Source organism: Stegostoma tigrinum, chromosome 23 (genome assembly GCF_030684315.1).
Source record: "Stegostoma tigrinum isolate sSteTig4 chromosome 23, sSteTig4.hap1, whole genome shotgun sequence".
In the NCBI taxonomy this organism is placed as follows: domain Eukaryota; kingdom Metazoa; phylum Chordata; class Chondrichthyes; order Orectolobiformes; family Stegostomatidae; genus Stegostoma; species Stegostoma tigrinum.
The window spans coordinates 25,284,596-25,300,911 of record NC_081376.1 but is presented as its reverse complement, the minus strand read 5'-3'; the positions used below and the strand labels follow the sequence as shown (position 1 = coordinate 25,300,911).

Sequence of the window (16,316 nt, the reverse complement as noted above, 5' to 3'; positions counted from 1 at the left end):
AAGGCATTCGATAAGGTTCCCCACAATAGGCTATTGTACAAAAATGCGGACAAATGGAATTGTGGGAGATATAGCAGTTTGGATCGGAAATTGGCTTGCTGAAAGAAGACAGAGGGTGGTAGTTGATGGGAAATGTTCATCCTGGAGACCAGTTACTAGTGGTGTACCGCAAGGGTTGGTGTTGGGTCCACTGCTGTTTTTCATTTTTATAAATGACCTGGATGAGGGCGTAGAAGGATGGGTTAGTAAATATGCAGACGACACTAAGGTCGGTGGAGTTGTGGATAGTGACAAAGGATGCTGTAGGTTGCAGAGAGACATAGATAAGCTGCAGAGCTGGGCTGAGAGGTGGCAAATGGATTTTAATGCAGACAAGTGAGAGGTGATGCACTTTGGTAGGAGTAACCGGAAGGCAAAATACAGGGCTAATGGTAAGATTCTTAGCAGTGTAGATGAGCAGAGAGATCTTGGTGTCCATGTGCACAGACCCTTGAACATTGCCACCCAGGTTGACAGGGCTGGTAAGAAGGCAGTGTTTTAGCTTTTATTAATAGAGAGATCGAGTTCCGGAACCAAGAGGTTATGGTGAAGCTGTACAAAACTCTGGTGCGGCCGCACTTGGAGTATGGCGTACAGTTCTGGTCACTGCATTATAAGAAGGACGTGGAAGCCTTAAAAAGGGTGCAGAGGAGATTTACTAGGATGTTGCCTGGTATGGAGGAAAGGTCTTACGAGAAAAGGCTGAGGGACTTGAGGCTGTTTTCATGAGAGAGAAGAAGGTTGAGAGGTGACTTAATTGAAACATATAAAATAATCAGAGGGTTAGATAGGGTGGTTAGGGTGAGCCTTTTTCCTAGATGATGGCGAACACGGTGGGGGGGGCATAGCTTTAAATTGAGGGGTGAAAGATATAGGACAGATGTCAGAGGTAGTTTCTTTACTCAGAGTAGTAAGGGAATGGAACGCTTCGCCAGCAATGGTAGTGGATTTGCCATCTTTAGGTACGTTTAAGTCATCATTGGATAAGTGTATGGACGTACATGGAATAGTGTAGGTTAGATGGGCTTGAAATCAGTATGACAGGTTGGCACAACATCGAGGGCCGAACGGCCTGTACTGTGCTGTAATGTTCTATGTTCCTCTTGAAATAATTGCATAAAGCTGAATGGCAAGTCACATCATTGGGCAGAATATAAAGAACAGCAGACTAAAAGCTGCTTCAGGAGGAAGAAATTAGAATGAGAACTTTCTCAGTGTAGAAACAGATATTTCAAAAGGAGTAAGTTTTTTTTGATTGAGTGAGTAGTAGTTGGTAGAGAATAATAAAATGGCAGATGAAATGAACAAGTATTTTATTTCTGTCTTGCTCATATTCCAGTATAGCTTTTTAAATTGTCAAGTAGAAGGGAGTGAGGAAGCTGTGGGCTGTCAAGTCCCCAGGTCCCGAAGAACTTCATTCTCGGGACTTGAAAGAGGTGGTTAGTGAGAAAGTGGATGTGTTGGTGTTAAATTTCCAAAATACTGCAGATTCCAGTAGACTGAAAAGCATAAATGTAACTTCACTATTCAAGAAGGGAGGTAAGTAGGAAACTAGAACCTATATTACAAGTCAAATTAATTGCATTGTTGAGAAAATGAGAAGTATTGAGGAGGTTTTAGGTAGGCATTTCGAGCTCCAAGACAAACTGCAAGAGTTAGCATCATTTTGTAGAACAAAAAATTTACAGTATAGGAACAGGCCCTCCAAGCCTGCACCGACATGCTACCCATCTCAACTAAAACCCCCTACCCTTCTGGGGATCATATCCCTCTATTCCCATTCATATATTTGTCAAGACTCCCTTTAAAAGTCACTATTGTACTTGGTTCCACTACCTCCCTGGCAGTAAGTTCCAGGCACCCATCACCCTCTTTTTTTTTTTTAAAAATACATCTTTCCTCGTACATCACGTTTAAACCTTTCCCCTCACACACACCTTAAACCTGCGGCCCCTGGTAACTGACTGTTCCACCCTTTGGGGGGGTTTGGGGGAGCCCTTGACTGTTCAGTGTCCTTCATAATGTAGACCTTTATCAAGTCACCCCTCAACCCCTCGTTCCAGTGAGAACAACCCATATTCCTCCAACGTCTCCTTTGTGAAAGGGAAGTTGTTTAAGCAGTATTTTGAACTCAAAGATTAACATGCATTGCAGATAAAAGGAGGGGGGGGGTTGCTAAATGTACTGTACTTGCATCTTGTCAACTGACAAAACCCACAAAAAGGTTATTGCTCCAAGTAGGAGCTCATGATATAGAGGATAACATTAGCATGGGTAGAAGATTGTCTGGTTAAAAAACAGTATGTACATTTTGTCATTTTCTATTTGGCAGGATGTGATGAGCAGAGTTGGAAAGGGGTTAGTGTTAGGGCCTTTACTTTCCATGATGTAGCTGCAGGGAACAAAGGAATGGTGTCTAAATTTGCTGAAAGAACAAAGGTTAGGTGGCAATATGTTGTGAAGAGGACATATGAAAGTGCAGATGTATAGATAGGTTAAGTGAGCCCATGTCTTAAAACATAGAAGTTATGGGGGGTGGGGGAGGTGGGTGGACAGGGAAGTAGATGTGGAATTGGAAATGCTGGGGAACCTTTTACTGAATGGTAGATGACATTTACTTCTAGATTGCACATGTATGCAACCACACCAATGATCCATGGTCTGCATCAGTTTGCTAATCGCAGCATTGACTTCTGATTCTGGAAATTGCTGCTGTGCTCTGGAGGCCCATGCAGCAGGGAAGAAAATTGAGGGAATGCTGGCAGGGTGGGCTCAAGGCAGGCTGAATGATTTCATCTGTTAACAACTTCGCTCTGTATAATTAACTTGACAGTTCTGTAAATGATATTATTCAAGGTGGCACTTGAAATGGTGATCCTGGAATTGGGAACTCATGATCTACCAAAAGGGTTGTCTGGACAGTGTAGAAACTCCTTGCAGCCAGCCTCAATACTGGGTGTAGCTTAAGGAAGCATCTGCTCCCACTCTCCAACCCCTCTAACCTGCTCACTTTCAGGAGAGAGCTGATATGTTCAAAAGAAATAGTCACTGCCCAGATACCTTCACACCATCTGACTTTGATAGATGAAAACAAATAACTAGCAATTTGAGTTAAAAAAGGCTGGATAGGCTGAAACCTTTTTTCCACTGGAAGGTAGTCGAAAGGTGACCAGATAGAAGTTTCTGAAATAACAGCAACTCGCGATAAAATAATGGTAATAGCCTTTTCCCTAGGATAGGAAACTTCCAGACGAGGGGCACATTTTTAAGGTGAGAAGAGAAATTTTAAAGACGTACGCAGATTTTTGAAGCTGAGGGTGGTACTGGAACCTCCTGAGGAACTGGTGGATGTGGATACAATTACAACACTTAAAAGAAACTTGGATAAGTACATGAATAGGAAACGTTTTGAGGGATACGGATCGGGGCAGCAACGTGGAACTAGTTTAGTTTGGGTTTGTTTGACATGGACTGGTTGGACTGAAGGGTCTGTTTCCATGCTCTGACTCTATTTATGTAGTGCCTTGGTGATTTTGGCCAAGGCATTTTACAGCCAGCAAAGTATTTTTTGAAACGAATCACTATTGCAACATAAATGTGACATTTTCTGAAGGCAGGTCCCGAGAGATGATGTGGCAACCCGATAATTCAATTTGGTGATGGTTCGGTGATTACTTTTGGCCAGGACACCAGGGGGGCTGCAGCAGTTCAAGAAGGTAGTTCACCAGGGCAAAGAAGAACAAGCAGCAAAAGCTGGCCAGCCAGTCATGTCCACATCCCACAAAGGATTATTGTACTAAAAAAATCTCTAATCAAAACAGTGCCATGGAATATTTCATAGATTGGGAAACATAGGCCCTTTCAAATATATCATGTTTTAAACAGCCAACTTCAGACTTAGCCATGATATACTGAATCTGCTGCCCCTTTTTTTTCCCCCCCCACTCACTCTAACACTCAATCATCAAAGAATTGCCAGATCCTTGTTACTTCTTTCAATCCCACCTAGTTATGCATCATCAAACCTTACATCTGATTTCTGCATGCACGTCAAATGTTATGTTGTGAACAGCTGACGCCCAAGCACTGATCCCTTTGGTACTCCATCTCTTGCTGGAGTTGGTCATTGCCTAGAATTTGTTGTCTGAGTGGTGTTTGCCATTTATTAGCTCAAGCCTGGATGTTGTCCAGGTCTGACGACTTTGGGACATTAGACTGTTTCACTATCTGAGGAGTCATGAATGGTGTTTGACATTCATGCACTCATCAGCAAACATCCCCACTTTTTGAGAAAATAAAGACTGGTGCTGAAGGTATGACACAAAACAGTCTCAGACGCCAACTCTCCGACACCACCTCCTACCGCCCCCTAGATCATGACCCCACACCCAAGCACCAAACCATCATCTCCAACACCATTCACGACCTCATCACCTCAGGGGACCTCCCACCCACAGCCTCCAACCCCATTGTTCCCCAACCCCGCACGGCCCGTTTCTATCTCCTTCCCAAAATCCACAAACCTGCCTGCCCTGGTCGACCCATCGTCTCAGCCTGCTCCTGCCCCACCGAACTCATCTTCCCCCTATCTGGACTCCATTTTCTCCCCTTTGGTCCAGGAACTCCACCTACGTCCGTGACACCACCCACGCCCTCCACCTCCTCCAGGACTTCCAATTCCCTGGCCCCCAACACCTCATATTCACCATGGACGTCCAGTCCCTGTACACCTGCATTCCGCATGGAGATGGCCTCAAGGCCCTCCGCTTCTTCCTGTCCCGCAGGCCCGACCAGTCCCCCTCCACCGACACACTCATCCGCCTAGCTGAACTCGTCCTCACACTCAACAACTTCTCTTTTGACTCCTCCCACTTCCTACAGACTAAGCGGGTGGCCATGGGCACCCGCATGGGCCCCAGCTATGCCTGCCTCTTTGTAGGTTACGTGGAACAGTCCCTCTTCCGCACCTACACAGGCCCCAAACCCCACCTCTTCCTCCGGTACATTGATGACTGTATCGGCGCCGCCTCTTGCTCCCCAGAGGAGCTCGAACAGTTCATCCACTTCACCAACACCTTCCACCCCAACCTTCAGTTCACCTGGGCCATCTCCAGCACATCCCTCACCTTCCTGGACCTCTCAGTCTCCATCTCAGGCAACCAGCTTGTAACTGATGTCCATTTCAAGCCCACCGACTCCCACAGCTACCTAGAATACACCTCCTCCCACCCACCCTCCTGCAAAAATTCCATCCCCTATTCCCAATTCCTCCGCCTCCGCCGCATCTGCTCCCACAAGACATTCCACTCCCGCACATCCCAGATGTCCAAGTTCTTTAAGGACCGCAACTTCCCCCCACGGTGATCGAGAACGCCCTTGACCGCGTCTCCCGCGACACATCCCTCACACCCCGCCCCCGCCACAACCGCCCCAAGAGGATCCCCCTCGTTCTCACACACCACCCTACCAACCTCCGGATACAACGCATTATCCTCCGACACTTCCGCCATTTACAATCCGACCCCACCACCCAAGACATTTTTCCATCCCCTCCCCTGTCTGCTTTCCGGAGAGACCACTCTCTCCTCCGTGACTCCCTTGTTCGCTCCACACTGCCCTCCAACCCCACCACACCCGGCACCTTCCCCTGCAACCGCAGGAAATGCTACACTTGTCCCCACACCACCTCCCTCACCCCCATCCCAGGCCCCAAGATGACATTCCACATCAAGCAGAGGTTCACCTGCACATCTGCCAATGTGGTATACTGCATCCACTGTACCCGGTGCGGCCTCCTCTACATTGGGGAAACCAAGCGGAGGCTTGGGGACCGCTTTGCAGAACACCTCCGCTCAGTTCGCAAAAAACAACTGCACCTCCCAGTCGCAAACCATTTCCACTCCCCCTCCCATTCTCTTGATGACATGTCCATCATGGGCCTCCTGCACTGCCACAATGATGCCACCCGAAGGTTGCAGGAACAGCAACTCATATTCCGCCTGGGAACCCTGCAGCCATATGGTATCAATGTGGACTTCACCAGTTTCAAAATCTCCCCTTCCCCTACTGCATCCCTCAACCAGCCCAGTTCGTCCCCTCCCCCCACTGCACCACACAACCAGCCCAGATCTTCCCCCCCCCCCACCCACTGCATCCCAAAACCAGTCCAACCTGTCTCTGCCTCCCTAATTGGTTCTTCCTCTCACCCATCCCTTCCTCCCACCCCTAGCCGCACCCCCCACTACCTACTAACCTCATCCCACCTTGACCTGTCCGTCTTCCCTGGACTGATCTATCCCCTCCCTACCTCCCCACCTACACTCTCTCCACCTATCTTCTTTACTCTCCATCTTCGGTCCGCCTCCCCCTCTCTCCCTATTTATTCCAGTTCCCTCCCCCCATCCCCCTCTCTGATGAAGGGTCTAGGCCCGAAACGTCAGCTTTTGTGCTCCTGAGATGCTGCTTGGCCTGCTGTGTTCATCCAGCCTCACATTTTATTATCTTGGAATCTCCAGCATCTGCAGTTCCCATTATCTCTGTCTCTCCAGTAATTTTTGTCCTATGTGCTACATAGAGAATTGCATTGCTATGAGTTTCTTTAATGGCAGCATCTAGTTTTCCCAGTGAAATCCTCAGGGGGAAATGGTTACCTGTCAGGACAGTTATGCATGTGTGCAGCAGTTCCTGATGCTCTTCCGATTGCTGCCAAGTCTCTCTGTAGAAAAGTGGGTCAGTGCTTACAGACAATGCAAATAGACATTTCCCCTTTTTCTACTTGTAGACTCTACTCTCAATCTGGTTTTTGCTAAGGGTAGTATTGGAGCCTCTGAAATTTGAGGCATGTGTTTATTTATGCAACTTTTGTATCGGAAATATTTCATGACTAAATGTACAATTCTAGATGTCATTACTTCCAAACAAAGCCCACTGGATAATGAGACAGCTAGTATAAATATCCAGGTAGATGATGTTCTGCAACTGTTGGCTAATAAAATGAAAAGTTTTGACAATGGATAACAATGTTTCCTTATGAGGAAGAACATAATTACATACTTTAATATGAGATGGCCACCAAGAATTCCAGTTGGGAATTCTGGAGAAATTTCACCCCAACAGTGGTGCACAGGGAGCTGAAGTGATTGGCAGAGATTCCACCTAAATTAGACCAGCAGTCAAAGGGAAGGAAATAGATGGGGAGAAAATATGCGGGAGACTTGAGTGCACTGTATAAACATGTACAAGTTGGGCTAACTGATTTCTGTGCTTTACACCTTTTTAATCCTATAAAGATTTACCATGGCTTTCACTGCCTTTGTGTTGTATCCCTTTTGGATATGAAACCTAAAATAGCCTTTTTGATTTCTGTACCTTGTTTGTGGTACTTATTAATCATGTCCCTGGACCTCTGTTTCTAGCTTTTGAGAATTTGGTTTCTTTTATTTAGGTTATTTGTAATTTTAATGTTCTTCCTCTTTAAACAGGGAATATCAGAATTTGTGAACTGAAGACACCTTGTGACTTTGCGGTTGGCTTTACAGAAGAGGAATTGTACCAGCATTAACAGCCTAAGCTTCATACTGGGGTCATGGCTATTGATGTGGATAATACTTAGAATTGTCACATCATCAGTGCCAAAAGACTGTTTTTGAGAAGATCCTTGTCTGAAGCTAGATACCAGCTGCTCCCTGCTTGCCTATGCCAATAAAAAAAAAACTTTTGCAACACTAAACAAGATTATAAAACTGACTACCTGAAGCGTACAAATCACCTTTTGTACTGTTTTCAGTCTTTGCTGTTTGCATGAAGGAGAAACAGATCTGGGGAATATGTAATCATCTCAAGTTTGTGCTGTTGATTTTTTTTTCTCCCCACATTTTTTCCAGTTTGAGAACCAGTTTCAAACAATTGCATCATTCTCATTGTCTCCAGGCACTGAATTGCAGTCAGCAACAGCAGAGGATCTTTCACCTTCCAAGAGCTTTGTGACTCTGCTTTCTTTGTAGTTTTGTATACTCGTCTCAATGAAGTGGAAACAATGGAGCCCTTCTGTAGTTCAGAGGGAGTTGAATTCTCTTCATTAATCATTTGGCTTTCAAAAATCTTATTTTTTACAGTTGTTTGTAGCTGATTCTAGGGTTATGAGAGCACAAATGAAGAAGACCTGTGTTTGTGTCTCTGAATTGCTGCGCCATTTGAGGTCTAGTTCACATTCCTAGTGGAAGGAATTCAGTGTGCTGACCAGATTCTGCTTGCCTCCTGTAGCCAGTTGGATAATGTGTGCTCTTGCAATTTGAAGAAGCCTAGTGAATGTCTTGCTGTCTGAGCTACCTGGCCTTTGATCAACAGAAAGTGATATTGCTCCAATCAGAAATTGAAAAAAGCACAAGTCTGCTCCAACTCTGTAAGCTTGTGGATTCTGTTTTAAATGCTTGATATGAGTTTGTAAAATTGACCCTTTTAAGTCTGTCGTGTAAATAACAGTGCACTTGCATCTTTAACTCAAGCTTGGTGATGTCACCTCACTGTAGTATACATACATTCTGTAACTGATTTTTGTATTAATTATTTTTACATTTTTAATTAATTGTGCAGTTTTTTCACGTTAAATTCCAGCAACCAGCTTTCATCCTTGTGACCACATCTACCCCCACCCACCACCACCACCACCACCCCCGTGGCGCCCCCCCCCCCCCCCCCCCCCGCCAAACCCACTTGAGAGTAGACCTCTCTGGGATCACGTTATTCTTTTCAGAGTTGATCATGAAATTAAATTGCAGAAATTTGCTGCTGTTTCTCTTGTGGACAGTTTCTATGTGATTGTAAGTCTTAAAAGCTTCATCTGTACAGAAAGTTGGTCTGTTTTAAAAATCTAGAATTGTTTAAATTATCTGATCATGCTGAAGTCTCTTCTGGCAATTAAATTTTGTTTCACTGGTGATGTGATTAGACAAGTCCAATGGGGCGGTGTTGTGCACTTGCAGTACATATCTCTCTCATATGCACTGTGTTCCAAAGTCGAGACCTTTGGCTGTTATCAAGTGCTGCACTGGTATGATTTCATTTCACACTCGGTCCCTGTAAATATTATTATTTCTAGTGTTCCAAACTGATTGTCTGAACAGAATGGTACAATTTATTTGTAAATATTCCTCCTTTTTACAAGAGATTCTTCAACCATAATTTCTACATGGGTTTGTTCACAAGGTTGTTTATTTCCTTGTGGAAAGCTGATAGCATTTGTGTTTTTGGTTGGTCTTTACATTGGAGGCTTATTTTGATATTGATGTAACAGACCCTATGAAACCTTGTTTTTTTTTAAAAATGCTGTTTACAATAACATTTTCTAGTAGAATAAGTTACAGAAACACATGTTATCTAATGGATTAATCTTTTTAGAAATAAAGTAATCAGTCTCTCCTATAATTTTTTTATGCAGGTGTGAGATCTAGTATAACAAATCATATAATTACAAGGTTGTCAAATTGGTGGTAAGGGAATGGAGCCATGATGATCACTGGGGAAACAAAAGTGTGTTCTTAAGTCTTCCCTGGTACTCGAGTGTGGGGTGACCTTTTGTATAACTTGCTACAAATAATAGGACAATGTAAAAAGGATACTACCTGGAGCAATTCAACACAAACTCCTTTTGCTTTCCTAAATCAGCAAAAGCCTGAATGAAAATCATGTTGTGATTTCCATGTATTTAACTCCACTTTTTTACATTTATCTTCAGTGTTCATCATGTGATACCAAACTGCAGAAAGTTTTCACCTTTGATACTCAACCTACTGTCCTTTCTTTTAAGCCAAACCATGCCTGTCAGTTCAATTTGAAGAAAACTTGAAATTACACACTCTCTCTAGCCAGTAGTCTGGTCCACTGAAGGTTTGGTCGATGGCTTAAATACACAGCCACAGATTAGATCATTTAAATGCCTCCCTGAAGTTGTAGAGGTTGAAATGAAATGTAGCACAAATGCCGTGCAGTGCCTGTTTTTGTTTTCTTTAAGGATTTAGAATTTGCCTGCTGCTGCAAAAGATGGCAGCCTGCTTTATAGCTGTGACAGAATATAACCTTCAGAGAAGAATTTAGAGTCTGCCAAAAACCAACTCCTGCATTCACCCCTTTTCTGTGAGATAGAGAGCCTTTATTTTGTGAACTGAGACAAATTGAACACCTGGGTGTTTCTTGATCCAAAGCAAAGCAGGAGGTGGTGATGTATTTTTTTTTCCCCACATTTCATTGCAGGGCAGGAACTCGGGCTGTAATTAGTACAAGCTGAAATTTTTGGAGACCACTGATTTATGCTCAGTCAGCATGATTTTCCTTAAAGAAAAAAAGTTGCCTGTAGCACACTTCCCCAATGTTTGGTCATGTAAATATCATTAAAATCTACACTTAAGTGCTTTTTTACTCTTGCCAGTAGCCAGGACCCCAAACAGTACTTCTAAGTGAAGTGATTTCATTGTCTTTTTGACTGAAATGTAGAATAACTCAGATCCACAGCACAGAAAAAAAGCCCTTGAGTACATTGTCTGAACTAACCCTTGTGCATGTTCTACGTGACTCAATACTAGTAAAATATGGTCCCCACCTATACCACTCTTTCAGGGCACTGAGTTTCAAATAGATTGATTTTAATGCAAGCAGCCTTAACAGTCCGGCTGAGGAGGACATCAATGTGATCCAACCTGGCCCAGCTCCTTAACTGCACAGACTCCACCTCATAGTCTGATTTGATGTTTCTTCTACAGTCATAGAGGAATTCCTCAAACAATTGTACATCCCCTCTAAACCAATTTGGCAGCAATTGGGATAAAAGGGCCAGAGAAGCAGAAGCAGAACCAGGCTGTTCAGCTCAAGGCTTGATTTACGGTGTATGTTTGTCACACCTGTTGTTGCTTTCTCCCTGTAACTTTTTTTTGATCTCTTACTACTTGAGTCATTTTAAATACATTCAATGACTTGGCCTACTTGGCCTTCTATGACAATGAATTCCACAAATTCACTGCTCTCTACCTGAACAGATTCTTCCTCATCAGTTCTAAAAGGTTCATTCAGTGAGTCAAGGCTGCTGACAATTTTAAATGCAGCCTCTGCAATGTATCTCTGCTCTTGCATTCTAGCCCTCCTGAAACGAATGTTAAAATTGCATTTGACTTCCTAACTGCCAACTGAACCTGCTGCTTAACTTTTGAGTCTTGAAATAGGATGGCCTAGTCCCCTTGTGCGTCAGATTTCTGAATTTGTTACACATCTAGGAAGTGTTTGACATCTTTATTCTGACTACCAAAAGGACATAATGTCATATTTTCCCACTTTGTGTTCCATTGTCTAGCATATCCAATTGCTTCTACAGTCCTATTACCTGTTCCTCTACCTTTGTCATCTGCAAACTTAGCAAGACTACCCTTGTTCCTTCATCCAGATTGTTTATATATAAAGTGAATAGCATGGATTCCTGACCATTCTCCATGGATGTTGGGTTTTTTTTCACAGCTCAGGTACAACCTGTTTGACTCATACAGATTCCACATTCTCCAGAATAAACTAGTAATGCAAGAAACTAAGGCTACCTTCCTATGCACAATAGCACCAGGAGCAAGCCAGAGATTACAACCTTAAATCCTTCATTTTGCTATGCTACCTAGCTCCCTAAATTCTTGTTGCAAGACCACATTCCTCTACTTATGTCATTGAAACCAATGACAGACCCATAACCTCAGCTCTTCAGCTTCTGCAATAACCTGCAGCTGTTCAGCAACCTCCTTGATCCGGTCCCTGGAACGCTAATGTCTGGAGTCAGAAATGCATGTCTGTACCCCTCACTACTGAGTTACCTACCACAATTGTTCCCTTCCGTCTGCTCAGTCATTCTAATGTAAATAGTCCTAATCTACTCAATATCTCTTCATAGCTAGTACCCTCTGTACCAGGCAACATCCTGGTGAACCATCTCCAAGGCATCCACATCCTTTTGGTAATGTGGCGACCAGAACTGTACACAGTACTCTTAAATGTGGCTGAACCAAAGTCTTATACAACTGTAACATGACCTGCCAACTCTTGTACTCAATATGCTGTCTGATGAAGGAAAGCATGCCATATGCCTTCTTGACCACTCTCTTGACATGCATTGCCACCTTCAGGGAACAATGGATCTGAACCCCCAGATCTCTGTGTTTATCAATTTGGCGCACACACACACAGTCCTGTTCAGTCTTCAAGCATGAACTGCAAATGACCATTGCTCCTTGTTTCTCAGTTCACCTCTCGATTTTATTTGTTTGTAGACCTATGATTAGCTCCCTACTGCTAACACTTGATTATTTTAAGATCACTCTCCCCACAACTCATTCCTACACCCCCCACCCTTATTTTTTGTTCTAAATGATGGATATTGGAAACATTCAGCAGGTACGATAATTCGATCTAGTGTATTGTCTGATACCAGGCCGCATAGCCCTGGGCCACAGTACATAAAGAACCAATGGCACTTGGCCTGTTATATAAACACACCCCATAGAAGGTGGTTACAGATTTTACAAATTTAAGCACAGGTAAATATTTGGTCTCCTACATCGCAGAAACTAAGTATAGACTGGGTGTCCAATTTATAGAGCACTTATGTTTTGTCCACGAAAAAGACCAAACTTCCAGTTGCCTGCCACTTCAACACTGGCCGTCATTTCTGGTCTCAGGTTTGCTGCAGTGCTCTAGCACAGCTCAGCACAAGCTGGAAGACCTCGTATTCTGCTTTACAACCTTCTGGACTCACTATTGACTCCAATTTTAGGATTTCAGACTCTTCCCACGTCCTGAACCCAACCCAAAAGGCTTTGTTGTCACATGGTCTACTATTACACAGTCCATTGTTAGCCACTAACTGTTCCCTTAGTATCTACTCCTTCATCTGCTCCACTGCTCTTCTCTGGGCTCTCTCCATCTAGTGTTTTACTCTTTATTCTTGCTATCCTCTGCCAAAAAAACACATTGTCCTACCTACCATCAATTCTGAAGAAAGTTCCCTGGACCCAAAATAATAACTGAATTCTCATCCCAGAAACTGTCACACTTGCTCAGTTTCCAGATATTTCTTGGTTTCCGGTTTCTCACATCTGCAGTTCTTTCGGGTTTTTAAATAATAATGAAATGCCTTTTCTCCAGCCTCACTGAACTCTATCCTATTTAGTTCTGCTGCTGGCCTGTTTAAATAACTAGACTGAATCATGATCTATTGGTTGTTTCCTCCAACACTTTCATTACTGCCAGGACCTACCTATTGTGTTCCTAATAAGATGCAAGTAATACTGATGTTCATTATTTTTTGAACAGCAAGTGAGAAATGATTTGGTTTGTCTCAAGTTGGCTCCCTTTAGTCCTCAGGCATCAGCACATTCTAGAAGTGCCAAGTTCACATGTTAAAAGTGGGGCAAAATCTTATTTGCTTTCAATTGACTCGGTTTATTCGGAAGGCATTACCTTGAATACCTGTATAGTGTATTTTTTTTAAAAAGTAGTACAGGTAACTACCTGCCCTGGGAACTTGAACTTGAACTTAAAATTATGCAGACATGCATAAACACCTTTCTCCCCATTTTTTTTTTAAGAAACAGCATTAATCACACCTGGCATTTGCTTATTCACACCTTTTTATAATCTACAGTCAAGATGCTGAGCATTCATAACATTAAACAGTGCAGTGCATTTGTGTAGTTTTACCAACAAAAAACAGCAGTTGTCACTGATAGTAAGCTTGGGCATGGATCAAATTGAGATATTTGACCTCATTAGGTACTACTTTAATTTTGACACCAATTACCCAAACAAGAAAATAGCTTAAAAAAATATTGCTTTCAGTCAGTGCCAGGTCTTGAGGGTATTGTTTAAATAGTATTTCCTCAATCAGGAGGAGCTGAGGAGGCTCCCTAACTAGGCTTACAACTTCATCATAGAATAGTCTGTAAACATTAAATTCACAGCTTACCTTTCTTGAAGTGCAGCCATAATTACATACACAGACCTGGCACAGCAAGGTCACTGTAACAGCAGATTACGATTTAAAGGAAGACTATTGGCCCCCATCATGCAGCATATGGAACTCCATATCAGCTCTATCCCTAATCTTGCAATCACAAGCTTTATTCATCCCCTCATCATTGACGTAAAGAACTCAAAGACTTTGGGTGAATCAGCAAGTCTTCATTGCAATGACTTATTGACATGAAATAATGTGCCTTTAGGGAGCGCAGCAAAGTTTTTGTGAAAAGCTTCTTCGAAGATCTCCCCTCGGTTGATCCTAACTTTTATATATAATAAAGTCAAGGGTTGGAAATAAAGATGATCACTCATTGTGGCATGATTGGTGTTTGCGTATCCTAAGCAAGTGGTTTTTTAAAGGTACCCCAAGCATGGAAGCAACGTGTGAAATTATGGGGCTCATTCCCTTTCCGGACCAGCCGTAGTTTGCGTGGGTGCTCACTGTCTTTGGCTCTCATGTGTTGGATGTAAACCTAAAAGGCAAAAAAAAAACTCCAAATTAACAAGCAAATTAGAGTCATCCAATAATTAGAAATACCTTAAAAGGGAGCAATTGTAGATGTCGATTCTAGATTGCATAGTGAACATCTATAAAAGAGGGGCATTAGAAGAAATTCAGGGCTGAACTACCTAGACTTTTGAGTTTTGCCCTTCTGCTACCTACCTATGGGTTTGTTGACATTTTTTCATCCTAATAAGCTGTACCCTCAGTCCTTAACACCATCAAACATAGCATGCAAGGGAACTGTTTATGACAGGCTGGCTTGGTCACTAACTTTTCCTTTTTGGTATTTTTAAGAAAATATTTACCTGGCAAGCTTTAAGGCTCAATTTGATCTCCACCTGACTGGTTTGTGTTCCTACCCACATGTAAACCTGAAAAAAAAACATGTTCACATAATTACTGAGGAAGGAAATTGTAATTAGAAACAGCAAGGAGTACCAGCTTGCTTCTTATTCTGACCTGAACATTTCGGAACAATATTGTAGCCATGGTGAGTTAAAGCAATTGTAACCTATTCAAGCATGATGGTAACAGCAAGACCATTCTTGCTGACAAGTTTACTTTCTAACATGATTTTAAGCAACACCACTAACTGACAATAGCATAGCCGCTCAGGGCATGAACAAAAAAAACTGTATGTGAGACTCCCTCTGAGTATATATTTACTCATTTACATAATGACTTTATAATTCAGCTCAGCTTCATAAAATATTTAAATTTACACACAAATATAGAAATTTTGATTTCTACTTTTGAATAAATTAATGAACTATTTGCACCTTTAGTGACCATATCTGCTGTGTGGCTCAGAGTTCGTGACCAGTGGGTCAGCAAGTGTTCACCACTGCTACCTCATAGGGACCCAGGTTCAAATCCGGCCCTGGGTGATCAGTTTGCATGTTCTTCCCCATGTCTCGACGTGTTTCCCAGAGGTGATCTGGTTTTAGCCCACAGTTCCGAAATGTGCAGGTAAAGTTGATTAGCTCCGCTAAATTGCCCTGCAGTGTTTGGGGGATATGCAGGCTAGATGGCTTAACTATGGTAAATGGGGGGACCAAACCGCCTCTATCTGCAGTATAAGGGTTCCACAATACAATGGAGTATTACAGTATTGACACCTTGGAATTAAAAGAAGTGTGTACACTGCTCCTGAAGATCCACGGCCAAGAATAGATGGGTGACTTTTGGAATTTGCCTCCGTGGCTCAAAATAGGCACGCCACAGGTCTATGCAGGGCTGTGTCCCACATAAAAGGAAGTTGCTTCCAGGTTCAACTCTTAGTGAACTACCCACACTTGGTCAAGACGGCTGATGCCCACTTCATGGCTACAGTTGGGGTGTCTCAGCCTCAACCTCAAATGTAGTGCATCAGCTTCAAATTCCAGTGTTTTGTACCACTGTCCTGCTTTCTTTCCGCAGTTTTTCAGTTGTAAGCACCAACCTCTTTTCCATTGTCAAGCAGCATGATGTCATCATCTGCGAGATCATCCTGACAGAAGTCTGAGCACTTCTCAGACACAGAGAAATATCCCTTCTCATTGGAACACCTTTATTTTCGAAAAAAAAAAGATACATAATACATTACATTAGCAAATAACTGCTTTGGAACTCCACCTAGAAATCAAGTTTGTGTTTCTCAAACTGGAGTCCGTCTTCACAAATGGCTACACCATAGCTGAATGTTTAACTGCTGAAATTAGACTTGGTGTGAGCCAGAGGGAAGCATTACTGC

General features: G+C 43.0%; 2 protein-coding genes across 3 annotated transcripts in view; one reads left to right on the top strand and one right to left on the bottom strand.

Annotated features, from left to right (window-relative positions):
- The window catches only part of llgl1 (LLGL scribble cell polarity complex component 1), a 105,794-nt gene extending 97,076 nt beyond the window's left edge, over positions 1-8,718 (top strand). For both annotated transcript variants that reach the window (XM_048552495.2, XM_048552494.2), the window contains exon 23: positions 7,521-8,718. In XM_048552495.2, the coding sequence (XP_048408452.2) occupies positions 7,521-7,539 (19 nt within the window). In that variant the 3' untranslated portion in view covers positions 7,540-8,718. The remainder of the gene's footprint in view (positions 1-7,520) is intronic.
- Positions 8,719-8,780: 62 nt separating this feature from the next.
- Positions 8,781-16,316, bottom strand: part of flii (FLII actin remodeling protein) — a 69,621-nt gene continuing 62,085 nt past the window's right edge. Inside the window, exons 28-30 of the mRNA XM_048552110.2 lie at positions 16,026-16,131; positions 14,890-14,955; positions 8,781-14,552 (exon numbers count right to left, since the gene is read on the bottom strand). Of these exons, the coding sequence (XP_048408067.1) occupies positions 14,418-14,552; positions 14,890-14,955; positions 16,026-16,131 (307 nt within the window). The 3' untranslated portion in view covers positions 8,781-14,417. The remainder of the gene's footprint in view (positions 14,553-14,889; positions 14,956-16,025; positions 16,132-16,316) is intronic.